Source organism: Lepidochelys kempii, chromosome 27 (assembly GCF_965140285.1).
Source record: "Lepidochelys kempii isolate rLepKem1 chromosome 27, rLepKem1.hap1, whole genome shotgun sequence".
Taxonomy (NCBI): domain Eukaryota; kingdom Metazoa; phylum Chordata; order Testudines; family Cheloniidae; genus Lepidochelys; species Lepidochelys kempii.
Window position 1 is genome coordinate 4028894 of NC_136406.1, and position 27935 is coordinate 4056828.

The window sequence follows — 27935 nt, forward strand, 5'->3', positions numbered from 1 at the left end:
CCTTAAACTCCCCCCCCCGCTCCCCGCCACTCCTACGTCACACACAGCACGTCTAAGAAAACGAAAGGTGGTGTATTTATTTAAGAAAGAACGGAGAGTTAACTAGAAACAAGGAGGTGTGGTGGAAACAAATGGTTATGATACAAAACAAAATGCACTCCCACTTTTTGTGCCAAGGTCATTAATAAAAATGTTAAATAAGGTTGGTCCCAAGACTGATTCCTGAGTAACTCCACTAGTAACCTCCCTCCAGCCTGACTGTTCACCTTTCAGTAGGACCCACTGTAGTCTCCCCTTTAATCAGTTTCTTATCCACCTTTCAGTTCTCATATTAATCCCCATCGTCTCCAATTTAATTAATTGCCCATGTGGAACTGTATCAAACGCCTTCCTGAAATGAAGGTAGATTAGTTCTACTGTGTTTCCTTTGTCTAAAAAATCGATTATTGTCTCAAAGAAGGAGAGCCGGTTGGTCTATCAAGATCTACCTTTTGTAAAACCCTCTTTTATTTTATCCCAATTACCGTTTACCTCTATGGCCTTAACAATTTTCTCTTTCAAAATTTGTTCCAAGACCTTGTGTACAATTCAGGTCAAACTAACAAGCCTGTAATCTCGTGGATCACTTTTTTCCTTTCCCTTTCTTAAAAATAGGAACTATATTAGCAATTCTCCAGTCATAGGGTACAACCCCCAAGTTTACAGATTCATTAAAAATCATACAATCTCAGAGTTGGAAGGGCCCTCAGGAGGTATCTAGTCCAACCCCCTGCTCAAAGCAGAACCAATCCCCACTTTTTGCCCCAGATCCCTAAATGGCACCCTCAAGAATTGAACTCACAACCCTGGGTTTAGTAAGCTAATGGTCAAACCACTGAGCTATCCCTCCTTGCTATTGGGCTTGCAATTCCATGTGCCAGGTCTGTTAGTTAATATTTTTGGTTGGAGATTATCTGGGTCACCCAAATTTAGTCCCATTAAGCTGTTTGAGTTTGACTTCCACCTCCCATGTGGTAATTTCTACTGCCATGTTCTCGTTTCCTTACCAAACCTGCCGCTAATCCTCAGCTCCTCATTACCCTTATTAAAAACGGAGGCAAAGTATGTGTTGAGGTATTGGGCCAGGCCTAGATTATCTTTAATCTCACTGTTTAGCAGCCCCACGTTTTCTTTCCTTGAGTTCTTTTTATTTACATGGCAAAAGAACATTTTACTGTTGGCTTTAATTCCCTTTGCAAGGCCCAGCTCTTCTTGGCTTTTGGCCTTTCTCATTTTTCCCTGCGCTTTCTGACAGCCAAGGGGTAGCTTTCCTTGCTGATCCCGCCCATCTTCTGTTGAGACGGATAAATACCCTGCAAGCTGTATGTGTTGTAGTGAGCGTGGCAAATTGGAGATGAGTGAGTTGTTTGCAAAGACCAGGGGAGCGTCTGCTAAGAAGCCTGGGTCACAGCTGCCACCTCTCTAGCTGGGGCAGGGAGCCGGGGCAGAAGCTCTTGTACTTTTTTCGATTTGTTACTCTGTTTTTTCTGTTCTCCCATCCCCCAAGGTCAACCCTGAAATGTAGCCAGCAAACTGTGACGCTAATTTTTGCATCAATTTTCACCCTTTTTTTTTAAATGGTAATAAACACTGAGACATTCCTGAGAAAAACCAAAACTAATGGGCCATGTGAACAGCCCATAGAGCCCTTGGGGTGTAAAGTTAATAGATCCCAAGGCCAGAAGGAACCACGGTGACCATCCAGTCTGACCCCCTGTATAACAGAGGCTGGAGCCCTGCCCCGAAATAACCTCGAGAGCAGATCTGCTAGAAAAAACATCCAGGCTCGATTTTAAAAATTGTCAGGGATGGCAAATCCACCACAATGCTTGGGAAACTGCTCCAGTGGTCTATGACTCTGTTAAATATTTACATCTTATTTCCTGTTTGAATTTCTCAAGCTTCAGCTTCTAGCCACTGGATCGTGATACACTTTTTCTCCTAGACTAAAGAGCCCATTATTAAATCTCTGTTCCCCACGCAGGTACTTATAGACTGGGATCAAGTTACCCCCAAATCTTCTCTTCATTAAACTGAACTGGAAATCCGGGGGGGGGGGGGCGCTGCAGTGAGGGTCAGTGGCGGGGCGTGTGTGGTTCATGAATCCCATAGAACAGCCTGTAGCTCCCTGCTTCAGACACAGGCAGGCTGCTGGTTGCAAGGGCTGTTTGAAAGGAGCCCTGGCCCAGACATATTGTTCTTGCTCTGTTTCTGTCTTTATTGCTGGGGCAGGCCTTGCTGGCTGGTTATGATTTCCTGGGCAGCGGGCGAGCACTCCCCTTCCCCCCGCTATGAATGGTGTGACAGGCGGGGTGCTGGAACAAGCTGGACTTGACGTGTTGGCCGTAGTCTCACGATGTGGGCCAGGGTGACGAGGGTTTGTCATCTGATGGGGCCAATAATTGCTGATGCCAGCGGCACTGCCAGCTCCTACAAGCATGTGACACACGGAGCGTGTCCCCGCCTTAGCTGCAGCAGGGTAGCGGTCGCGTTTTCTGCACTGAGCACTGACCCAGGCTGTTGCCTCCTGAGACAAGCATCAGAGAGGGGCAGAGGGCAGGGGACTGACTCAGAGCTGAAGGGGAAATGAGGCAAAGGGGCATGGAACCAACGGGCCCTGATTTCCACAGAGCTGGCCGAGGATCTGGCCCATCACTGTGATGGGGGGATGGGGGGGGGGCGGACACTGTCTTTTAATCAGCAGCTCAGCCTGAGAGATCCAGCCAGGGAGAGAATATTTGCCCCTTCCCCCGCACTCTGAGACAGAACTGGGGGAAGACGCATCCCCTGAGGCCCACCCCAAAGGGTGTGAGGAGGCTGAGAAAGGGCCAGGAGGGGGTGCTCTACTCTTCAAAGGGAAGGACACCCTTGTAGGACAGACAGCGAGAGGGAGAAACGCCCCCTCTGCCCCAGAGATGGCAGTAAGAGAGCAGTGGGGGGCAAACATTCCCTAAGGGCACCATCTGCCTCTCAGCACAGGAGGCTGAGGGAGGGGGATGCCTACTGCTGAGACCCCCAGCCAGAGCTGCGCGCTGTGAGAGGGGACAATGATCCCGCAGCCCCCCCCCCCCCCCCCGCCTGCTGGGGCCAAGAGCAATGATTCTTCTCTCCCGTCGCCCCTCACTCCTGCCTGAGACGCTCACAGCAGGGAGTTGCCCTGGCAGAGGCTTGTGAGCTGTTGCACCAGCAGCATCCCAGAGCCCAGCCAGCATCACTCCCCCAACCCCCGCCTGCTGGAGCTGTGGGGGTCCTGGGCTCCGGGTGTGGGTGGCAGGGGCCTGGAGCCCACCCTGGGACTCAGACTGCCAAAGGAGACAGAGCCCTCCCTAGGCAGGCAGCACCAGCCCCCCACCCGCTGCCTCCCCCGCTCCTGCTCCCCAGGGCACCATGTGGGGCTGAGGGCGGGGACGGGGTGTCCTCCAGAGGCAGCTCAGCCCTGGGGGTGTCCACGCTGCAGCTGGGAGTTCCCAGCCTGGCAGAGAGGAAGTGGAAGCAGAGAGGCTGGTCTAGGCACTTCAGGCTCGATCCTGCCGTCCTCACAGGCCAGACTCCCTGCACACTGAAATGGATTGACTGGGGATTTGCCTGTTTGGGGACTGCAGGATTGGGCCCTTCTTGTCCACTCTGTGGCTGCCTGCCATGTCCTGGCCCAGTGGGAAGCAGAGCGCAGCAAGGTTCACTCCCGGAGCCCAACAATGCAGTTAAAAGGAACGAGGGATGAGGGAAAGAGCCAGACTGGAAGCAGAGCACCTCCTGTAAGCCATGCCGCCAATGCCGGGCAGAGAGCCCATGACCTGCTGCACTCACGGCTGGTCAGTTCCAGGGCCCTCCTCTGCATTTGGCGTCTGCGTGTTGCTGCCTCTCTGTACAGTCAGCCTGGCACTGCATTCTGTCTCCCCTAGGGCACTGGGGGCCCTGCACACGTAGTGCCCCGTGTCCTCCACCGAGAGCCTCGCAATGGCAAGGGAGCAGCTTCCATTCTCCTCCTCCTCTATGCGGAGCCGGGGAGATTCCTGGATAGGGGCATTGTTCCAGAGCCACGTCACCTCCGGGTGGGGAAAACCTGCCAGGGAAGAAGGCCACAGTGATGGGTCAAAGGTCCACCAGGCTACCCAGAATTTTGGGACATTTTATTTGACCCTACTGGGTCTCCCAAGTTGGGTGTCACATCACAGCCTCTCAGGTCCCTAATCACCCTGCACGCAGTGCCGCACTGCTGTGTCCTCTACCAGGGACACACACATTCAGCAGCATGGCGCCTAACACCATGCCAGGTGTTAGTCCAGTACAAGATAACCACCTAGTGCATCAACGCCCCCTTTCCTAGAGTACCAAGGTATCCCAAGAAAGTCTCATCCAAGCAGCAATGCTGCTTAGCTTGTGAGAGTTCAAAGCACACAGCTGTGCAGCCCCCATTCGTGCACAAGGCTCCCCCTGTTGCACAAGAGTGATTTAGGCCCTGCAGAGCCTGTCCTTGAGGGTGAGCACCCTGCCAGGGGACATGCTCCAAGGTCATTCCAAGGACTTCAGTCATTGAGGGGGTGGGAATAGCCTTGCAGGCTTTCATAGGAAGTTACCTTCAACGTGACACTGGAGGCAGGTACTGCTGCCTTCCGTTGCTACTTGGTCCTTCAGCGGCTCCAAGAAGCTGGGCCCCTGCTCCATCTGCTGTGGCAGGAAGGTGAAGATCTGATCCTCTTCCTGGCTGTGGCCCAGCTCTGGGGACCGGGGACGGTGGTGGGGCGAAGCGACATGTTAATAGGCGAAGATTCATATGCAGAGCAGATGGCTGCAAAAATCTGAGTCTATTGATTATAAAACTAGAACGATCCAAAAAATGAACATGGCCCACACGGATCAAAGAGTTCACGGACTGACAAACTGATAGGTTTAACGGGCAGAAGGGACCATGGTGATCAGCGCAATCTTATGGTGGCCTGTGTTATACAGGAGATCAGACTAGCTGAATTAATCCCCGTTTGAACTAGAGCAAATCAACAAAACATCCAGTCTTGTTTAAAAATCTCCAGCGATGGAGAATCCGCCACGACCCTGGGCAAGTTGTTCCAATGGTTAATTACCCTCACTGTTAATAATGTACATCTTATTTCCAGCCTGAATTTGGCCAGTTTCAACTTCCAGCCATTGGCTCTTGTCATAGCTTTGTCTGCTCGACTGAAGAGCCAGTTACCAAATATTTGTTCCCATGCAGGTACTTATAGGCTGCGATCAAGTCACCCCGTAACCTTCTCTTTGTTAAAACAGGTTGAGCTCCTTAAGTCTATCACTACAAGGCATGTTTTATCAATATCCTTCCTGAATTGTTGACACCAGAACTGGACACCCTATCAGCTCAACAAGCCAGTCAATTGATCAGTCAAATAATGTCAATTGACTGCCTATTATTTGACCATGGCCAAATATTACAGCAAGAATGCCCTGATGTAGGTAATGGCCTATCTTTTTTCATTGCATCATGGTGCTCTCTGTTGGCAAGTCTACTTAAAATGTCTTGACCACACACTTCAATACATGCTATTGCCCCTTTTTGGGAAAAAGCCGAACTAATTGAAAGTTGAGCATCTTGACTGGCTGGAATCTTCTAGAGCAGACACCCTAGGCCTATCTTTATTTGTATACCAGGCCATCAGTGTACATGGTGGTTTACAAAGCACATTAAATATGGAAAAAGACATGGTCCCTGCCTCGAAGAGTCTACAGTCTACCCTGACTAGACAAACACGTAGAACTCAACTCCCAAGGGAGTGGGGGAGGGAGAAGAGGGGTCACAGTCACTAACCCTCCTCCCCCAACATAAAGAGAACAGATGCACAGCCATTAAGTAGCTTGAAGAGTCTGTTATAGCAGGGGGTTGGACTAGATGACCTCCTGAGGTCCCTTCCAACCCTGATATTCTAGGATTCTAGTTGCTCTGGGTGTTTTATTTCTGTTTAATTTCATTCCTCTTTTGTAACTACAGCTGGTAATTATTTTCCTTTTTAAAGCTTCATTTCATTGTTTCACATTTTTCAGAGTTAAAAATCTTGGTTTTTGTAATTAGGTCCAAGTATCTGAGGGCAAGTCTGCATGACCGCACTACCCTGGCACACCTGCGCCACTGTCGTGCACCTGGTGAAGACGCGCTCTCCCGTCGGCTACTCCACCTCCGGGAGAGGCGGATGCTATGTGGGCAGGAGAGCGTCTCCCGCCAACATGTGGACACCGCTTTAAGTCGATGTAACTTACGTTGCTCAGGGGGGTGTCGTTTTCACACCCCTGAGTGACGCAAGTTACATCGACTTAAGCAGCAGTGGAGACCAGCCCTAAGTCTCACCGATTGGAGGCCACAAATTCTTACTTTATTTTGTTACTGTTCTAATAATTAGCGTTTTAAAATATTTTACCATTTTTGAGACTATTTGACCAATTAGTCAAACATCTAACCCTAACATCTTCCAGCAGCGGTTGTACTAAATGCAATTGAACAGGGCATAGTCACCAAGCGGGTATATTTCTCCTGGGGTCCCACAGGGATTAGTTCTTGGCCATACACTATTTAATATTTGTATCAATGTCCTAGAAGATAAAATCCTCACCGATAAAGTTTGCAAGTCACACAAAGATTGGAGGAATGGTAAATAAGGAAGAGGACAGGTCACTGAGAGCGAGATCAACAACATGCATTTCATATAGCTAGATGAACACAGGCCACACTTACAGGACAGGGGACTGTATCCTGGGAAGGAGGGACTCTGAGAAGACTCAGAGGTCATAGTGAATAATCAGCTGAACATGGGCTCCCAGTGCGACGCTATGGCCAAAAGGGCAAATGCTATCCTGGGAAACATGAACAAGGTTATATTACCTTTGTATTTGGCACTGGTGTGATGCCACAGGTGTGTCCAGCTCTGGTGTCCCCAGTTCCAGAAGGATGTTGGTAAATTGGAGCGGGTTCAGAGAAGAACCATGAAAATGAATAAAGGATTAGAACACCTGCCTTACAGTGAGAGACTGGAGGAGCCCCATCTAGGCCATGAGGGAGATTCGCACACCCAAGCCATTCTTTTTAGGTGAAAAATCTAAGGAACTGTCTCAGACTGAGGTGTAAACAGAGGAAATTTTGGAACAAATGGATAAATTAGACAGTAATAAGTCACCAGGCCCAGATGGTGTCACCCAAGGGTTCTGAAGGAACTCAGATGTGAAACTGCAGCACTAGTAAGTGTTGTATGTGTCCTATTGCTTAACTCAGCCTCTGTACCAGATGACAAGAGGATAGCTAATGTGATGCCAATTTTTAACAAAGGCTCCAGAGGTGATCCTGGTAGTTACAGGATGGTAAGCCTGACTTCAGTACCAGGAAAATTGGCTGAAACTATACTAAAGAACAGAATTATCAGACAGGTGATGAACACGATATGTTGGGGAAGAGGCAATCATGCCTCACCAGTCTCTTAGAATTCTTTGAGGGGGTCAACAAGCACGTGGACCAGGGTGATCCAGTGGATATAGTATACTTGGACTTTCAGAAAGCCTTTGACAAAGTCTCTCACCGAAGACTTAAGCAGTCATGGGATAAGAAGGAAGATCTTCTCATGGATCAGTAATGGTTAAAAGATAGAAAACAAAGGGCAGGAATAAATTTCACAGTGGAGACATAAATAGCGGGGTCCCCCGCAGTGTTCCCTCTAATTTTTTACATCCTTGTGCGGAATGAATTTTGTTATGTGCACCAATATGGAGGTGATGTGTGGCGGGGGTGGGGGCCAAGGGGTTTGGAGTGTGAGAGGGGACTCAGGGCTGGGGCAGAGGGCTCTGGCTGGGAGTGAGGGCTCCGCGCTGGGGCCAGGGATGAGGGGTTTGGGGTGCAGGCTGCCCTGGGGCTGCAGCGGGGAGAGAGGACTGCCCCCCAGCTCTCTCTTGCTGCAGCAGCCCAGGGCTGGGGGAGAGGTGTGTTTCCAGCCCAGGCCCTGTGGCTGCGCACCTGTGTGGCCCTTGATAGCCTGTTGTGTGGCCGCATGGCCACGCAGCTTAGAGGGATCTTAGGTCCCTTAGGGATCTGTACTGGGACCAGTGCTGTTCAACCTAGTCATAAATGATCTGGAAAAGGGGGTGAGGTGGCAACATTTGCCGATGATCCTAAACTGCTCAAAAAAGTTAAGTCCAAAGCAGATTGCGAAGCGTTACAAAAGGATCTCACAAAACTGGGTGAGTGGGCAAGAAAATAGGAGATGAAATTTAATGTTGATAAATGCAAAGTAATGCACATTGGAAAACATAATCCCAACTCTACATATAAAATGATGGGGGCTAAATTAGCTGTTACCACTCAAAGAGATCTTGGAGTCTTTATGGAGAGCTCTCTGAAAACATCTGCTCAATGTGCAGCGGCAGTCAAAAAAGCGAACAGGATGTTAAGAACCATTAGGAAAGGGACAGCTGAGAAGACAGAAAATATCATAATGCCACAATATACATTCATGGTCCTCCCATCTCAAAAGAGATATTAGAATTGGTAAAAAACAGAGAGGGCCACCAAAATGATTAGGGGCCATAAATAGCTTCCATATGAGGAGAGATTAATAAGACTAGGATTTTTCAGCTTGGAAAAGAGACGACTAAGCGGGGCGGAATATAATAGAGGTCTATAAAATCATGACTGTTGTGGAGAAATTAATGGGGAAGTGTTATTTACCCCTTCACAGAACACAAGAACCAGGGGTCACCAATGAAGTTAACAGGCAGCAGGTTTAAAAACAAACATAAGGAAATATTTCTTCACACAACGGACAGTCAGTCAACCTGGGGAACTCATTGGCAGGGGATTTTGTGAAGGCTAAAAGTATAACTGGGTTCAAAAAAGAACAAGATAAGTTCATGGAGGACAGGTCCATCAATGGCTATTAGCCAAGACAGTCAGGGATGCAACCCCATGCTCCGGGTGTCCCTAGGCCTCCGACTGCCAGATGCTGGGACTGGAGGACAGGGGATGGATCACTCAGTGAATTTCCCTATTCTGTTCATTCCCTCTAAAGCATCTGGCACTGATCACTATCAGAGACCAGATACCGGGCTAGATGGACCACGGGTCTGACCCAGTGTGGCCGTTCTTAAGTTCTTATTTACCTTATCAAAGAGAAGATTAAGGGGTGACTTGATGACAGCATGCAGGTACCTACCTGAGGAGGAGATTTCTAATCGGAGAGGGCTCTTCAACCTAGCAGACAAAGTGCTAACAAGATCCAATGGCTGGAAGATGAAGCTGGACACACGCACAGCAGAAATAAGGCACGCATTGCTAACAGTGAAGGTAATTAACCCCTGAAACAACCGTACCGAGGGCTGTGATGGATTCTCCATCACTGCAAGTTTTTAATTAAGATTCGATACCTTTTCTGAAAGATCTGCAATGGCAACTAGTGGACTCTAAGCGGGAATCAATTCAAGGAAGTCCTATGCTGTGTCATGCAGGGGGGCTCACTGGATGATCACAGGGGTCCCTTCTGGTCTTAAAACAAAAAAACCTATGAATCCATGAAAAAACTCAGGCAAGATGGCAGTGAAGTCAATGGGTCAAGGAAAAATCATTTTGAACAACTAGCCAGCCCCACAACATCTCCTTCCCTTGAGGGCATCTGCCTTAGCTTGCCAAGATGGACCTCCGTCCTAGAGTTCTTCCATGCTGCTCAACAAACTAGATATCTAACAAGTGACAGATAGCCCAAATGCTGCTAAAATGCCTTCTCCCAGCTCTAGCTAGCAACAGACTGAGGGATGTCCATACACTGAGGTTAGATTACTGTAGTTCTCTATGTACCAGGAGGAAATGCAGCCATGCAAGACCTCCAGCTGGTTCTGCAGACACCAGCTCACCAGTTAAGTGGCATATGTTTAACAAAGCCCATCACTCCAGGACTCATTGTCAACAGCCTGATCCTCCAAGCCTGCAGTAGATGGGCTTGGACTGCTCCAGAGACGACCTCTCTCCATGATGAGGCTCCACCAGGATGGTGATGTTCCCCAGGCACAACGGGATTGTTAACACAGTGGGCGTTGGGAGGACACATCATCCAGAGCTTTCCCACAATTAAATTAAACCCAGACTGGTCGGCCTGCCTGTGGCCAGAGAACCATGGGGGAACTAAGCCTCTTCTGTCTCTCAGCACCGAGCTGCCATTTCACAAGGGTGAATGTGGGAACAACGAAGCCAGGAGTGGAGCGGGAGTCAGCTGGGTGGGGAAATCGGGGGATCGCAGCAGGTGGGCTCTGAGGCAGAGGCTGGCATGGTGGGTGCGGGGGGACAGCCTGGGGGCTGGAGGAGATGGTGGGTGGGCAGGCGAGGCTGCTGGTCGCGTGGAGGTGGGAGCCGTGGTTGGGTGAGCTGGTAGATGTCACAGGGAGGGCAGGGCTAACTGAGTCAAAGAGCCCCGGGGCGCAGACAAGGAGCCTATGCCAGTTGTGTGTGTGGGGGGTGTGTGTGTGTGTGATTAACACATTCTGACAGGCTGGGCCATTACCTCCCTTCTCCTGGGCACTGGGGGTGGTCACCGGGTCATCCAGCTTGTGGGCCAGCCGGGACATTCTCCGCAGGGCCAGCACGGCATTGCCTGTTTTCTAGAGAGGAAAGAAGCAGTGAAGGTTCCTAGAGGAAAAATCCCAGCTGGCTGGGAACGAGCGACCACTCCCCTACCCCCTCAGGTCCCGAGCACAGGCTGGCCAGTGCCGAAGGGCAGGAGACCTCTCTGCCCCCAGAGGACAGCGGCATGGGCATCCCCGGCTCCACGGCAGAGGGGAGCTCTCTCCTGAAGCCCCTTTCCCAACCAGGCCATTGCACGGCCCCCCGCAGAGCGCGGGCCACACGCTGTCCAGCAGGCAGAGTGCAGCCCCAACGCCAGCAGAGACGGCATCAAAACTGGCACCAAGCGCACCTGCCACTTCTGGCGGGCCAGGAATCGCCTCATCCTCTCCTTGGACAGAACCTTCCTGTCGCTCTGCTCAGTCTTCCGCAGCCAGGGGTGCACGAGGGCCTGGTCGCTGGGCAGCCGGCAACTGGGGGCGACAACATTGAGGGAGATGGGCAGTGATCTCCGCATTGGGCTCCAGGCTCTGTGGCCTGGCAGGAGGTCAAGTCAGTGACAGCTCAGCCCTCACAGGCCCCATTGCCTGGGCTCCAATCCTGGGAAGCAGGATGCTCTGGTCTTGGTGTGAGCTGAGGGGGCCAAAGAGCAAGGGGGTGGCAATGCCTCTTTGGCTCCTGCTCCCACAGGCATGCTGCCCTCCCCAGAGGCTCCATGGGCACGGGGCCCTATGTGCCTTCTGGGATTTCCATTTATCCCAGTGTTGCCAACTCTTGATGTTCTTCAGTGACCACGGTACATGGCCATTGCAGAGCCCATTTGGAGATGCCAGGAGAAACTCTAGCCTCTCACAAAGCTCAGCCGTACCAGAAGCCAGCAGAGTTTGTCCCCTCCACTCGCTGCCCCACAAGGAGGGTGGGGAGGGGAGCAAAGAGCCAGCAGCTCAGTAAGCCCCCACACCACTGGGAGCAATGGGGACAGGATGGTGCCTCTGCTGCTCTCTCTTGCCCCCAGCACCTGCCTGGATAGTGGGTGTCACGGAGTGTGGGGGAGTCCAGGCCCTGCCCCCCTCTTCCTGGGATCCACTGAGACTCTCAGCCAGCCAGTAAAACAGAAGGTTTATTGGACAACAGGAACACAGTCCAAAACAGAGCTTGTGGGCACACCCAGGACCCCTCAGTCAAGTCCTTCTGGGGGAGCAGGGAGCTTAGACCCCAGCCCTGGGGTTCCCTGCGTTCCTCCACCCAGCCCCAAACTGCAAACTAACACCCCCCTCCCCAGTAGGGTCTCTCCTGCAGCCTGTCTTCACATTCCTGGGCAGAGGTGTTACCTCCCCCTCCCGGCTCAGGTGACAGGCTCTCAGGACTCCCACCCCCAGGGCACATTCCCAGGTCAACACTCCCCTCTCCCTGCTGCATCACGTCGTCACAGTGATAGAGCAGGGTTAGGAGCTCCTGGAGCTGCCCCCCAGGTCCTGGAAAGGGGGTGAAGAACAGGAGGAGCAGCAGAGGTGATGCTAGGGGATGGGGGGAGGAAAGAATAATTAAAAATTGAAGTGAATCATATTTAGCTATTGGGACAATTATGAGATTTTATTAAAAGCTAAAAAATTTATGGCAATTGCTAGATAATGCATATAGGTATTGTGACAAAGCTCTGTCCTTGTCTCCGTGGGTCCTGCGTTTCCTGGCGGATTTCACTGTGACCCTCCACATAGCCCTTCTCTCTCTAGAGGCAAGGGTCACAGCTTACTGAGCCATTTTCATCATAAGCCAGCAAAGGAGATGAGGAGGTGAGGAGAAGCTACCCTCCCTTGCACAGTCTCTGTTGTCTCCCAGTCTCAGTGATTAATCAGGGGCAAAGGGGGGAGCCTGGGCCCGCCCCCTACTCCAGGACCCTAATAGTATCAGTAGCTGATTTTTTAGAAACAGGATGCTTATAATTCCCTGGGCCACTTCCCCACAGCAGCCCCCACTTCCTCAAGATCCACTTCACCCTGGTCTCCTTCCTTGTGCCTGATATGGTTTGTGTTTGCTCAGTCTCTCCAGCAGCACGACTTCCTGCTACAGCTCCTGACACATGCACCCACCTGACTAACTGGGAGGCTTTTAACTAGTTTCAGCCAGCCCCTGATTGGCTTCAGGTGTCCCAATCAACCTAGCTGTCCTCCCTGCCTTTTGGAAAGATCTTAATTGGCCCCAAGTGTCTTAATTGACCTGGAACAGCTGCCATTTGCTTAACCTGGTAACAGGGATTTGTTTAGCCTGTGGCTAATATATCTATCTCCCACTACTTTACTATAGCCATCAGGCCTTGCCCCATCACAGAATGTAGGTGTTACCAAAAGTATACAAAGAGAAGAAGGGTTTAAAGTTATTTTTGAAATACTTTGATTCTGACTGAACTGATTATTTTAAAAACTAATATTTGGGGGGTTATAAATATAGTCACTGCACTGACATACAGAAAACTCAGAGGTGCTTGGGGTTGTAAAGATATTCTTGCATGGAGAGCTCTGGGCCACTCACATAAACCTTGATTGAAAAATACTAGGAGACTGTGATACGGATAGAGAGCACTTTGTAGTTTCTCGGGTGTTTGCAACATCCTTTCTGGGGAGTGTGCGTCTCTCAGTTATCAAAGCCTAAGTCTCACCAAGTTCACTCTAAGTCCAGCCTGCTCAAAACTGTGTTCCCACTATTCAAAGTTGGTTTGCAGGGCCTCCCAATCTTCTGCACATATCACTAAGTCATCAGCAAATAGCAAATTCCAAGGCTCCCTTCATATAGTCTCACTTATCACATCCAAGACAATGGCAAACAAAACAGGGCTCAGCGCTGAGCCCTGGTGCAGGCCAGCATTTTCTAGAAATTCTCTACAGGAGTCCCATTTGGTTTTGGCTGTGGTAGTCATGCCATTGCATGTAGCCTGGACAAGACAAACACATCCTTCCAGCACACTGCTCTGACACTAACTCAACCAAACTAATTCTCTCGGGACATGACTGTACACCTTCCCCAAGTCCACAAAGACCATCTCTTTTCTCTGAACTTCTCCATAAGGATTCATAGACCATACAGAGCATCAGTTGTACTCCTTCCCAGTGGAAATCCACACTGACCTTTCCAAATTTCAACTCTTCCATAGAGATGCTTTTCAATATTCTTCTCCCATATTTTCATAGCATATGACATCAGCTTCATTGGGCAATAATTAGCATACAGTATAATATCTCCTCTATGTTTAAAACTGGGCACCGCAAAGATTTTATGCCATTCATCTGGCATTTTGTCTTTCTTAAGAATATAATTGAACAGACTTGTAAAATATGTTCTGCCTTCCCTTCCCCATGACTTCAGCGCATCCACCCGTATTTCACCTGGCCCAGGTGCACTCTCATTTTCTCAAGTGCCTCTACAATCTCTTCCTCCTGCTTGCAGTCTATCACGCCCCGGTTTGGCTCACATGTTCTTAGTTCCTTCAGTTCTCCTCATTCATCACTCTTTCAAAACAGTCACTCTGGACTTCAGCGATTGATTCACCATTCGTTTGCAATGTACCCCGCTCATTTTAACAGGAGAAAACTCGTTCACATTCCCCTTTGATTTCTCTCTTGCCTTAGAGAGTTAGTAGGTGGTCTTTTCTCCCTCATATCCTCCTAGTCAGTTACCCAGCTTGTCATTTGTAGCCATTAACAGCAGCATTACAATGATATTGAAATAAGTCTCGTCACTTAGGACTAACCCAAATAAAACAAAGACTTAACCATTTTGTATCAGCTCCATTCTAATTCTCCTTGAGCATATCTGAACCCTCCAGATTACAGCACGTCTCCATCTGAGTGCACACACACACACACACACGAGTAGAGGGGAGTTAAAGTCAAGACAGACTAAAACTCATGGCTTGATTATGTTTTTTAAATCATGATTGGTGGGGCCAGTCTCAGGATTTTTAAGGATCTGACTCATGGTCTTTGATGTCTCGAGGTTGCCAATGCTGTTATCAGGCACACATTCACACAACCTGTGGAATTCTTTGCCGGCAGATGTTGTGAAGGCCAAGACTATAACAGGATTCAAAAAAGAACTAGACAAGTTCATGGAGGATCGGTCCATCAGTGGCTATTAGCCAGGCTGGGCAGGGATGGTGTCCCTAGCCTCTGCTTGCCAGGAGCTGGGAATGGGCGACAGGGGATGGATCACTTGATGATTCCCTGTTCTGTTCATTCCCGCTGGGGCCACTGTCAGAAGACAGGGTACTGGGCTAGAGGGACCATTGGTCTGACCCAGTATAGCCGTTCTTATGTTTTTATCCAGCGTCACCCATTCTCCCAGGCATTGGCAAACCCCCTGGGCTCCTATCCCCACCCCCAGGGAGGCCTGTCTCCCCATGGAAGGTGTCCCTCCCAACCACCTACTCAGGGCTGGAGGAGGAGGTATGTGTGTTGGGAAGGGCCAACCTCACAGTCCGCAGCCACAGCTCTGCACCTGGTGCCGCTCCACCCCACCCCCTTGGAGTGCTCTTTCTGCCCCCCTCCCCGAACACTCTGGGTAGTACCGCTTCTCCCTCCCCGCAACATCAGCTGCTCTACCGGCTGTCTTTCTGCAGTAGCTCGCTGATGAAGTCCTTGGCCTCCTGGGAGATCTCCGAGAAGGTCTCCTCATCAAACTCCCACTGGGCAGCCGTGATGTTGTGCAGCGTCTCCATGTCACTGTTCCCCTGGAAGGGGGAGTCCCCACTCAGCCTGGGGAGCAAGAGAAGAGGCTGTTACTCGCTCAGCCGGGACCTCTGCCCCAAAGGCTGTTAATGGGCAGCAACGTACAGGATGTAGCAGATCACGCCGATGCTCCACATGTCCGTGGTGAATCCCACTGGCTCAAAGGCGATCACTTCCGGGGCCATGAACTCCGGGGTGCCGTGCATCACCTTCACGGGGCTCTTTGGATCTGAAGGGGCAAGATAAGAGCAGTCCAGCATCCCCATCCCTGCAGACCGTGCTTCCCCCAGCCACAGCAAGGGATCAGCACAGCCTCCCGTGTCCATGTCTCCGGGATCCCCCATTGCAATGTGCTGCCGCAGCGATTACCCACACGCGCAGGGTAGCAGCACCGAGAGCCCAGAACTGATACTGGAGCCCATTGTGCAAGGTGCTGCACAGTAGGAGACAGGCCCTGCCCAAAGAGCTGACAGCCTGGATCCACAAAGGGCAGAAGGGGAAACAGCGGTACAGGGAGACTCGCCCAGGGTCACCTGGGATAGAGAGCTGGTCTACTCCAGCTCATACAGCTCTGAAGGGCCAGCCTGACACCAAAGTCAGGTGCATTGACTGACCATGCCCGGGGAGCTGGTGTGCTGGGGAAGAAGGGACTGCAGACTAGCAGGGACTGTCCCTTGTCTCAGCCCAGCAGGAGCTGGGGAGCTGGTTTTGTGCTCTCCAGTGCCAAGGTGCATGGGCAGAACCCAGATATTTGCATCCCAGGTGGCATGTAACTGAAATGGAGCTGGAGCTGAATTTGCAATAAAGATGGGGAATCTACTTGGCAGGTTGACAGCACCTTGCTTCTGTGGGTCTCCAGTGCTCTGCAGTCAGTCAGAAACAAAGCCCCCCAACTCCCCTGCAAGGGCCACGTCACTACCCTCACGTTACAGACAGGGAGACAAAGCACAGAGTGGCTGTGACATGCCAGCAGTAGAGCTGGGAATAGACCCTGGTCCCCTGAGCACCAGCCCACTGCCCTGCCCAGTGTCTTAGCTCTACAAAAGTGGGCAGGAAATATTGCAGGAAAGTCCCTGTAGCTCCAAACGCCCCAACACCAGCCTTTCTGGGGGTTTCAGCTTCCAGCCAGAGCCAGGGAGGTGCATTGCAAAGACACAGCCACAGAAGCAAGCCGAGGCTCAAGGCATCCTGAAGAGACCGGCGGATTGGGCGAGCCCTCGCCATAGCTGGGGGGGCAATCTGCCGGGACGCCGGGCACTGGCAGCTCCGACTGACTTCAGCGCCCCCAAGAGCCAGGCCCCAGGAGCGTTGTGGGGACTCCCCAGTGTGGAAAGTTTGGTTGCAGTTTTGGGCAAAGGGTCAGGCTGGTTATTTCCTGGGACCCCTCTGCCCACCCCTATTCCAGACACATGGGGAAGTCCCCACTTGTTGGCCCGGATTCAGCAAGGTTTGAAACACAAGCTCTGCTGAAGAGGGACGGACTCAGGAACATACTTCAGGTTAAGCACGTGCAGCAGCACTTTGCTGAATCGGGGCCTCTCCCCCTGTGGAGGCAGCGTTCGCTCCGGGACAGGGAGATCCCAGGACAGGGCTCCCCAGCCGGGCCCTTCTGGCTCACCCAGTCTCCGTGCCAGGCCAAAGTCGATGATTTTGACCCAGTGGCTGCTTGTGTTGACACAGACGATGTTCTCGGGTTTGAGGTCCAGGTGGACGATGCTCTGGCGATGGACGTACTGGATCCCCTCCAGGATCTGCCTCATGTACTGAATGCTGGTGGGCTCCGTGTGCTCGAAGTCGTCATCCACAATCCTCTCAAAGAGCTCCCCGCCCGCGACGCTGCCGGGAGCAGAGGGGGAGTCTGTCCTAGGAATTCACTCCGAGGGACGGCTTTATCTTGTGCCCAAGGCAGTGCCGGCCCAGACCCCACTGCCCAGGGACCTGGCTCAGGCACTAAACTCAACTAACAAGTACATGGAGAAGCCGCTTGGACACAAGGAGCAGGGAGCAAAGACACCCAACCAAGTCAAATCTGGAAATCTGTGCAAACAGCCCTCCCCCACCCTGAACCCTCTCTTCCCGGTAGGGGATGGAGGCTGGAGCCCTGGGCACTGGCCCATCTGGAAATCCCATAGTTTGCAGTCCCTTCTTGACGGTAAAGTCTCCGGTGGGAAGAGGCCAGGGCAGGGGTTCTGTAGAGGCTAGATTTGCACCACCCATGCTGCAGCCGCCTGAACTCCTAATGCCAGAAAGCGGGGTGGGGGGCTCAGCCGACGCTGCCCACTTCAGGGCTCAGCCTCCCATTCAACTTCGATTGACCGTCTGCAAGCCCCCACGGGCACACGCACCAGAATACATGGAGCCCAGGGCAGCAGGGACGGAGCCTGCGGAGGTGGGCTGTCTGCTATCCCCTTCGAGGTGCAGCCTGAACACCTGTGCACAGAGCAGTCCCCTTCGCCCCCCACCCCCACGCCGTGTCCCTGGCGGCGAGCGAGACCCCCGCTCCCACCGCCCTGTACCTGCCCAGCACGCCCCGCTCACTATTCCATCACCATCACCAGCTCCGCCCGGCTCTGGAAGGCCGCAAGGCACTGCACCAGCCTGGGGTGATGCAGCAGGTTCATCAGCTCCACCTCCCCGCAGGCTGCCTCCCGCTCCTTGGGCGTCCGCGTCCGGAAGTATTTCCCTGCCCAGATCTTCCCAGTGGCCTTCTCCTGCAGCTTGTAAACCATCCCGAACTTCCCACTGGGAGAGACGAGAAGGAGGGACTGTCTCCTGCTTCCCGCCCAGCAAGGCAGCTTGCACTTCCGTGCCTGGCCTGCTGGGGCAGCAGCTTGCAGTGGGAATGGGGAGCTCCAGGCCAGCTCCTAGGTGTATCCCAGCAGCACCCAGATTTGAACTAGACAGCTGGGGATCCCCAGAGAGAACTGGACAGAACAGACCATAGCTAGTAAAGCTGGCAGACAGCGACAATGAAAGTCGATTGTCAGCTCTTTGGGGCAAGGACTGTCTTTTCGTTCAGTGTCTGTACAGCGCCTGGCACGCCAGGGGCCTGGGCCAGGACTGGATCTCCTAGGTGCTATGGCAGTGGTCCCCAAACTGTGGGATGCGCCCCCCCCAAGGGGCGAGTGGAGTAATATTCTGGGGGTGCAGCGGGGCCCGGGCTAGCCCCAATGGGGGGCAGGGAGGAAGTGTCACCCAGCTCTGCCTCCAGCCCAGCTCCAGTCCTGTGCCCAGCTGTGGCCCCGGTTGTATGCTGCATATGCCTAAGGACGGCCCTGTGGCCAATCACGACAAAGCAAGGAGATACAGGAAAACGGGGCCCGAGGCCAGGAGCTTCAGCTATCCCATCCGTTCATACAGCTAGAAAACCCTGGTCATTTACATCGACACCTTCCTGTCCCCCAGCCAGCTCGGCCCATCACCGTGGCCTCTGAGCACCTGCATGGCTTTACAGATTAGCTGCATTAATACTCAGAGGTCTGGTTGTGCCGCATGCCGCAGACACAGTGAGGACTGCCTCTGCCCAGAGAGTTTGTAATGTGAATGGCCAAGGGGTGGAAGGGAAAACAGCGAGGCAGAGAAGGGAAGCGACTTGCCTGAGGTCACCCAGCAGGTCAAGGACAGGACCTGGAAGAGAACTCAGGTCTCCTGTTGCCCAGCCCTGCAGCCTCTCCATTACACTCTGCCATAAACACACACAGAACCAGAACAGGGAGGGCCCCCTTCCCTGCCCTCCCCGAGACATTTCTGCTGCGCAAGCCAGAGCCACAGGGCATCTCTGGGGACAAGACTGTCCCGGCACTGCAGAGTCCGGTTGTTGCAGATGAACCCCACCATCGACTTACGCCCCAAGTTTCTCGAGCTGGGTGTAGAGGTCCGAAGCCTTCTCCATGGTGTTTACTGTAACGGTGTGGTATTCAAAAGCCTCCTTGCTTCTCCCACCTGCAGGGAGAGAGACAGGGCTGAGTGGTGACAAGCAGCTGAGTGACACATTAGCAAGGATCCCAGCCTGATACGAGGGAAGGGCAGACAGAAGACTCCTGTGTGTGTCTCTTTCTGTCCTCCGCTATCCTCTTATCCTCGCTCTCTCTCAGCTTTTCTCCTGGTCCCGAGACCAGCCACGCCTGGCAGCACCAGCAGGATGGGAGGAGACGGCCCATCCAGCTTTGTCCTGCTTGAGCAGGACTAATGCAGGAAAAGGGACCTGCAGATACTGTCTCAGACTGGGGAAGGGAGCCATGGTCCAGAGCAACAGCTGCCATGCTAGCCCAGAGCATCTGTCTCAGGCTGACCTGCTGCTTTGGACTCCGAAAACTTCTGTATTTCTCCCAACTTTTCTCTTCTCCCCCTTTGCCTTCCTGCTTTTGACAAGACAAAGTAACCACCAATCACAGAGATCCACTCGCAATTCAGTAGCGGAACTAGCCCTTTCCTTCCCAGGGCTGTCTGGAAGCATAAGAGGCTCTGTCCAATATCCTCTTTCTGGAGCAGGGTGTGACGAAGTGGAAATGTTCTGTTATATTTTTATGATTCCTAGGTGTGCCTCAGTTTCCCCTCTGTACTTTGCTACCCAGTGGCGGTGAAAGGGTAAAAAGCTGCCCTTGGCACAGCAGGCAACATGGGGGCGGGGTGTCAGGTGACTGCCTGGGTGGGATGAATGGGTCGTTAATGGCCTGGCTGAAATGGACCCATATCAGTGGAGGGTCCACAAAGATCATGGAAGCCCCACAACTGAGAAATTGACACTTATCCCGGGGAATCTCCGGCAGGTGGAGCACGGGAACTCAACAAGGGCGTGCAGGAGCTGGACAATGGACCGAAAGGTGTTGGGTGGCTGGAATCCCTGGGGGGGAGGGATCGCTCAGTGGTTTGAGCATTGGCCTGCTAAACCCAGGGCTGCGAGTTCAATCCTTGAGGGGGCCATTTGGGATCTGGGGCAAAATTGGGGATTGGTCCTGCTTTGAGCAGGGGGTTGGACTAGATACCTCCTGAGGTCCCTTCCAACCCTGATATTCTATGATTCTAATACAGGTGAGCTCTTGGGAGAAACGTGGCAGGTCTCAGCTGGGACTGACACAGAGAGACCCAGAGGGGATCCCAGGCAGCTTGGCTGCGTGCAGCACCCGGACTCATCTTATCCTTTGCTGCTCTGTGCTGACCCCAGGACTTCCCAGTGCTGCGTCCAGCTGACTGACAAACCCTGCTCTGTTCTGAAAAGGCTGCCAGGCCTCACTGCAAATACTTGCCGAGGGGCTTTGGTCCCTGAAGAGTGTAAACATCTGTAACCAGGAGGCTGTCTCACTCACTGGGCAGAGGCTCAGCCTTGGAGGTGTGGCCTTAGGGAAGAGCGGGACCCCTTGGGTGACCGGCACACTGAAGGGGCTCCTCCAAAGGACGGTTTAAAGCTGGGGAGGAGCTCAGATCCTTCTGGATCTGGGACAGAGGAACTTGGTGGAGTTTGGATTAAATTGGTTTTGCAGAACCATTCGATTTCAACCTCAAATGCTTTAGGTTTTGTTCCTCTCTCTCTCCCCCTCCCCCCAACCTACCATATCTAGACCTGGGCAGGAAGCGTTTGGTGTGTTTGCCATGGGACTAAGCAGGCCAAGGTCTCTGTACTCAAACCAAAGCCCAACCCATGTTTAACTATTTGGTGTTGTGCAGTGGACGTGGTCATGTTAACACCTTTGACTCTCTGGGACCAATTATTCCATCCAAATGAACCCAACAGAGACTAGGTTGGGTTTGTGTTGGGCAGGGTCTAAATCCTGGGTCACAAGCACATGGAGGCTGGGACCATGTCTGTGCAGTCCGTACAGCTCCTAGCACAAACCGGGTCCCTAGGCACTGCGGCAACGTGAGAAACAGGGTGGGACGGAGCTGGAGTGGAGTGAGAGGATGAGGGTGACCATGGAGACAGGGGAGATCCAGGGACAGGAGGAGTTGGGGGCAGGGAGACAAGAAACCTTATCGGCGCCATGGGAGAGGGAGGGCAGGGAGCCAGCACTGCTCACTGGTAGTCACAGGCCCTGCACCCCCCACAATTTGGGGCAATTCTCTGTTAGTTCAGTAGGGCCCGAGATGTTTGGTTCCCACTGGCTCAGCATGGCCATGGCGTGCTCCATCGCGACAGCTCTGCCATTCCCATCACCCACAGATTTGTTACGTTCAAACCAGAGTTGATTTAGTTCCACTCCTGTTACACTTTGCAAAATAAACTCTAAACACTGGGCTCAGGTGCCCCTGGCTGGGCAGAGCCCCCCCGATCTGGGTCTGGCTTGGCCTGCCCATTGGGCAAATAGCTAACGACCTCCCCTTGTCAAAGGCGTCATAGCTGCTTGAAGGGTTTGTAAGTTCATTTCCCCAATGGCAGTCGTGGTGGCTGCCCCAGGCAGTGGCAGGGACAGGGTGGGAGGGACTGAAAGGTGTCAGCCCTCTCATTCAGCACCTTACCTTCTCCTTGGGACATCCTAACCACTCCTGGCTGGGGGCGCTGAGCCCGTAGGTGCTGGCAGCTCAGACCTGGCACTGGTTCTCCCCTCAGGACTCCAGACAGCTCTGCCCCTGCTAGGGGGCAAGTCCTGCTCAGCGTGTGTCACTCCCACGTCCTGACCCACTGGGCTTCCACCAGGTACTCTGGACCGCGCTCCCTGTCGTAACACGGGCTGGCCCAGGGCAGGCTGAGCAACTGGACAGACAGTAAAAAGAAAAGGAGTACTTGTGGCACCTTAGAGACTAACCAATTTGTTTGAGCATAAGTGGGGATGCAGAGGGCTTCCCGGCTGGTGGCTTGGACTGCCTGAAACCCACAGGGGAAGGAAGGAGGATGTTACTGGAATGGGACAGGAAGACTGGGCCCAAGCAGAACATGGAGGGATCCAGGCTCTGGTACCTCCCACTCATCCCCACCCAGGAGGCCAGGGTCCCAGGTATGTGGGGCTCTCTCGTCCACCCTCTGCAGCCTGGCAGGTGGCAAGGAGCCACGACGTGAAATACATACACTAGGGGGGCTGGCTGTCATACCACTGTCCCTTCTGAGAGGGGACCCCTGCGAGAGGGACACACACAGCCCGGCTCCCTGCCACCCAGCACCTTGAGCCATCCCCTGCAAAGCGACCCACTCTGATCCGGCAGCACCTCACACCCACACTGCACAGGGGAGTGATGGCACCAAGTGCCGGGCTGCAGAGAATCAGCTTTCTGGGGAGCAGAACTCCCTGAGAACAGCCTGACCACCTCCCTCGGCCCCTAGGCAGGCACTTCAGGCTCCAGGGCCCCTGCCAGCTGGGTCCAGTTGCCCAGAGTGCCCTGTGGGGCTACCTGCTGTAACCAGGGTGTCACCTGGAACCCAGCCTCGGCCCTTTCCAGGGTAAAGTGTGTGAGCGGGACCCTTATGGGAAATCTGCGAGGAGCCACTCCCTGCTTGTCCGGGCAGAACAGGACAGCCAGCCACAGGAGCACAGTGCCCCCGACTGTGCGAGCAGCCTGCCATTTGGTTAGCACTTGCTCCGCTCGCTGCATGGCACCAGCAGGGCCCTGCGCCCGTCTCTGCTCCTTTACAAGGTACAAAGACGGCTGGGAAATTCGTTTAAACTCTCTTCCCCTCGCCCATTAGAAATTCAGGTCTTGTCTGCCCCGGAAGATCCTATGGGCAACTGGAGAACTGGCAGGACCATGACATTTCAGATACCAAAGATGTGACACCTGTTTTGAGATAAGAAGCAATTTTAAGAACACCTATTTCTCCCCAACCTCTTTGAGCTCATCATCAGAAGCAAACTCCCCACAGACCAGGACACACCAACTCAAGCACCGCCAGACCCGGCCAGAACAAGGGAGGCCAAACCTGCAGCCATATCTCCACAGCTACAATGATCAGCCCCCTCCCCTCCCCACACACCCCTTTCATAATCCACGGGTCCTACACATGCCTATCACACGTGTGACGTACCTCATCCAGCGCACTAAATGCCCCAATGACAACTGTGTGGGTGAAACCAGACAAGCACGACGCTCTGGAATGAACTCACACAGGAAAACAATAAAAAACGAAAACACCCTGTCACCTGTGGGTGGGCACTTTTCACAAAGCGATCACTCATCCTCAGAGGAAACCTGCGCAACACTCACTGCTAGACACTGAAAACCCTGGACTGAACAGAGACACTGCATGACAAACACTCCTGGTTCAGAATCACCGGCCCTTCCAACTAAGGACGAAGGGAACTTCCAGGCCCCACCTCAGAGCCTCCAAAGAGTCCTCTGCCAGCGCCATATTGCTCAGGTATTTAAAAAGAAAAGAAAAGCAGCAGCAGAATAGCAAAAACTCTAGCAAAAGCTAGACTCCTTCCAGGCCTCCCTGCACCAGAGAGAAGCCAGCAAGGGCCATCCCCTTTCTAGAGGCCAACATTAATCCACTCCCCAGACCAATGCAGCAGCCTCACAATCAATGAGAAGGTCTCTTCTCCAGGCCAGCCCAGGACAGGTGGAGCTCAGGAAGAGCCGCCATAAGCCTGGCACCCGCCCACGACAGCGAGGCCGATGTGATGGTGCTCACTCCCCGTCCTGTCCAAACGGCATTTGGCAGCCAGAGCTGGCTGCATGCGTGTCCCGGTGCTGCCTGTCTCTGTGGTGTCCAGCGGGGAGCTGGAGTCACTGGTGATCAGTCAGAAACAGAGAAGAACAAGGGGGGGGGGGCGCTCAGTGCCAGGGCATCCACATCAGCCACTGGCACTGATGCAACTGGCAGTGGGCCCCCTTCCTGGCAGAACGGGCACGGACAGCAACTGGGCTCCTCTCAGCTCGAGAGCTGGTTCACCTGCTGAGATCCATTGGCTGCTGACTCGCATCCTAGGGGGGCCTCCTGGACCGTCAAGAGCCCTGTAAGAGCCTGGCTTGCCCTGAGGGCAGAGAGCCTGGGGCTGAGCCCCACCCAGGGGGAATCAGGCACTGCCCCATAAAGGGCAGAAGGTGGCTGCAGTAAAGTGGGAGGGCCAGGCCTAAGTGGTGACAAAGTCTGGCTGGGAAAAGCCCCAAGCAGGGTTAGTGTGGAAATCCCTCCAAGCAGGGAGGCTGGGAGAGAGCCCGACTAAGCAGGGAAGAGAGAGAGAGACCACGAGGGGAAGGTGGGAGCTTAGGCTGTAGGGAGGCAGCCCAAGAAGCCTCAAGGTTGGAAATGGCCCAGGCCAAAGTACAACCCAGGCCAAGGAGCAGACTGGGCTCTGGCCCAGAACCCAGCGCAGAAGGTGGGGCTGGGTTCCCTTGCTGGCTCCAGGCAAGTGGGGGTACAAGTCCAGTGCAGAGATTATTGGGCCCAGTGGGGGTGCTGCAGGCTGAGGGAGGGGCCCAGAGAACATGGAAGGATTTTCTTTGTGTTCAAGGCATTTAGGAACTTCTAGTTTGTAGAGCCGTGACCCAGGAGTGGGTGGACTTAAGAGGGTAACGCCCAGCCCAAGACCCAAGTTACTGGGAGAGATACTGCCACAGTGCCGGAGCCCGTCGGCAGGGGGCGCTAGACGAGCCGCGAGAGCTGTTATGCCAAATCGGCCAATGCGGGGCTGCCAAGCGGTGAGTGAACTGGTTCACACGCCCCCACGGGGCCAGAGAGTGGGGTGCAGTCCTGTCAAGCGCCCGGGGCCTCGGAAGCTTGCGAGATCCACCCCCAGGCCAGGGTGCAAGGCAGGGAGCGGCTCCTCGCAGATTTCCCATCAGGGCCCCGCTCCATCCCAGTCCACCCTCCCCTCAGCACGGAGGCAGCCCTTCATTGCTGCTGCTCTGGGGGATAGACTCCGGCCCATAACACACTGAACAACATGCACAGCGAGCAGCCGGCGTAAAGACCCCACGTGCCGTGCTCTGGACACTGCACTGTCCCACTAGAGCCAAGAGTTTGGTAGGAAGAGGCCGAGGTGAGATACCAGCGATGGGGGTTACCATGGCAGCCCAGTCGTCCTTGTTAAAGGAAATACCTCAATTGTGCCCCTGAGGCCTAAGCACCAACCCCCCCAGCAGTACCCCGGCTGGGTCGTTGATGGGGACTAAGCCCAGGACCGTGACCCTCTGTGCTGCTTGATCGAAGGGAGCTCTGCGGGCTCATGACCCTCTTTGTTTCTCCCCACCGGAGGGGACGAGAGCCGGGCTGCCTTGGCTCGGGGTGCACGGGGGAGCAGGGCAATTTGCAGGAGAGCGGCTGGTCACGCCCAGCAGGGACTCCACAGTGCAGATCCCACGCTGTGGCCATTCTGTCTGGATCCAACCACCACCAGCTGCTGGACCTGTCCAATCTGGCTCCAAACTCTGTGCCTGGCTCCAAACTCCCAGCTCTGATCCCCCCCGCACTCCATAGGGCCCTGCCCCACACATGCCAGAGCAGAGCAGAGTAGCTGCTGGTACTGGGGAAATCAGAACGCAGCTCACCTGTCTCCTCTCTCACCCAGGAGGCAGCAATGGGTGGGGTTCTCCCAATGTAGTGCACCTGCCCCGCCCTCCCCCCACGTGGGGGCCAGCAGTCTCAGGCGATCACCTGGAGCAAGCCATGGTGGTGTCTGTTAGCCCCACTCAAGCTCCCTCCGCTACAGCAAGGTCCCTGCACTCGGGGGGAGTGGGGAGCTTCTCCAAAAGCTGGCTGGGGATGATGGGTTTGGGGTGCAGGAAGGGACTCCGGGATAGGGGGTGGGGCCAAGAGGTTCAGAGTGTGCAAGGGGGCTCCAGGCTGGAACAGGGAGTTGGGGTGCAGGAGGGGGTAGGGACTCTGGGCTGGGGGTGTGGGCTCCGGGGTGGGGCCAGGGATGAGGGGTTTGGGGTGCTGGAGGGGCTCAGGAATAGGGCAGGAGGTGCAGGCTCCAGGAGGGACTTTGGGTGTGGGAGGGGGCTCAGGGCTGTGGGAGGGGGCTGGAGCGTGGGAGGTGCGGGCTCTGGGCAGTGCTGACCTCCCTCTGGCTCCTAGGCGGAGGCTCCGTGCGCTGCCCCTGCCCCCGCAGCTCCCATTGGCTGCGGTTCCTGGCCAATGGGCACTGTGGAGCCAGCACGCAGGGCGGGGGCAGCATGCAGAGCCCTTGGGGCTGCCCCCGAGCTGGAGGGACATGCTGTCCGCTTCCCAGGAGCCACGTGGAGCAGGGCAGGGAGCCCGCCTGCACCACACCAACTGGACTTCTAAGCTGTGCTGTCTGGAGCCACCAGGGTCCCTTTTCGACCAGCTCGAAAACCAGACACCTGGCAACCCTACTGTGCCCCCCACCTCCCTAGGAAGGTGCACCCCACAGTTTGGGGACCACTGCGGCAAGGATACTGACCTCCCCCCTGTAAAGCACTTTGGGATCTGTGGATGAAGCACTCTGTGCAAGAGGGAGCAAACGGGGGCCTGACCCTCTTTGGGCAGCCCTCCCACTGGCTTGCAGGATTGAACTCCAGGATAGAGCACAAACCTCCCAGGCGGTCAAGGGAGTGAGCAGGCCCTTTGTTACCCGGGGCATCTGATCCGGAAGCAGACTGGGTGCCCAGCAGTTCGTCTGAGCGCTGAGAAGGAAGGGCTCTCCTTTGGCTTCTGTATTAGGGAGCAGCTAGCTCTCCTCAGCGGCTGTCAGAACCAGGTGAGGAGCGAGTCTTGGACTAGCGGATTCAAAGACAAGGGGCCCGAACCTCCGCTGACCCCTGCCCTGTGCAACCAGTCAGAGCAGCATGGGGACACTTTGCACTGGTCAGGGAGAGGGCAGGGAACAGAGGGTACGGTCGTGCGACTGGAGTGTGGGTGGGCGCACTGACGCTAGCTTTAATCTACATAGTGCGGTAAGGAGCATGGTGACGACGGGGGGCACAGGCTATCCACCCCAGTCCAAGCTTGCCAGGTAGCCTGGGTACGTACTCTGTTGGCTCACCTAGGCGGGGGTCTGTGCCACCCCCCTTCACCGCTATTGTTACCTCTGCTCGCTCAATTACAGCTCGCCCAGGCGTGCCCAGAGCAGCAGGCCCTGGGGTGCCTGGTCCACACAGGTCCTGCGGGCAGCATTAGCTCTGCCTGCCACCCCTCAGGCCCATGCTCACCCTGGCAGCGGGGTGCAAGAAGAGCAGGGCTCTTTGTACCCACAACAAAGGACAGCGCCCAGGAATGGGAGCAGCTCCTGATAAGGCTCCTCGCCGGCTGAGGTGCCCGCTGAGAACTTGGGCTGGGATTCCTTCTCGCCGCTGGAGCAGGTGCCTCACCCAGAGCCCGGGCCCCAGAGCAGAGAGAAGGCACCCAGCCCCGTCCAGCCCCGGCACGCTTGGGGAACGCGGCTTGCTCCCCAACGGAAAGGCAGCAAGGAGACAACAGGGCCTAGCAGCTGAAGCAATGGGCAGGCGCAGGGCAGGGCTGAGGTTCCTCTCAGCTGTGCCGCTGACTTGCTCTGTGAGCCTGGGGGGTGCCAGGAGCTCTCTGTGCCTCCCCCCCACTACGAGACCCCGAATGGGGAGCCCAACGCATTCTCGCCCCTCCCTGCTGTCAAGTGCCACCGACCTGCTGCTGAGTCTGCGTGCTGGGGAGGTCGCTGGCTCCAGGCAGGGAAAACAGCGCCTGCCTCTGCTATGCCACTACCAAGCCGCACGGGAACAATGGCTTAATTAGC

The 27935-nt window shown here is 54.3% G+C and overlaps 1 protein-coding gene across 1 annotated transcript; it reads right to left on the reverse strand.

Annotated features, from left to right (window-relative positions):
• LOC140903986 (myosin light chain kinase, smooth muscle) lies at positions 1-27935 on the reverse strand. The gene is made up of 11 exons (XM_073326064.2): positions 27827-27935; positions 21790-22024; positions 19182-19278; positions 17875-18078; positions 16955-17172; positions 15442-15565; positions 15211-15363; positions 10968-11088; positions 10557-10653; positions 4617-4757; positions 1-4102 (listed from the first exon to the last, which is right to left on the reverse strand). Exons 2-11 carry the CDS (start codon positions 21803-21805, stop codon positions 3843-3845), a joined length of 1431 nt encoding a protein of 476 aa, XP_073182165.2. The 5' UTR covers positions 21806-22024; positions 27827-27935; the 3' UTR covers positions 1-3842.

Excerpts from the sequence above, each read along its gene's own strand:
- LOC140903986 (XM_073326064.2), bottom strand. Across the intron at positions 15,364-15,441 it reads GGCGTGATCTGCTACATCCT|GCTGAGTGGGGACTCCCCCT; the intron begins GTACGTTGCTGC and ends CTTGCTCCCCAG. Across the intron at positions 11,089-15,210 it reads CTACTGCAGAAAGACAGCCG|TTGCCGGCTGCCCAGCGACC; the intron begins GTAGAGCAGCTG and ends TGTCGCCCCCAG.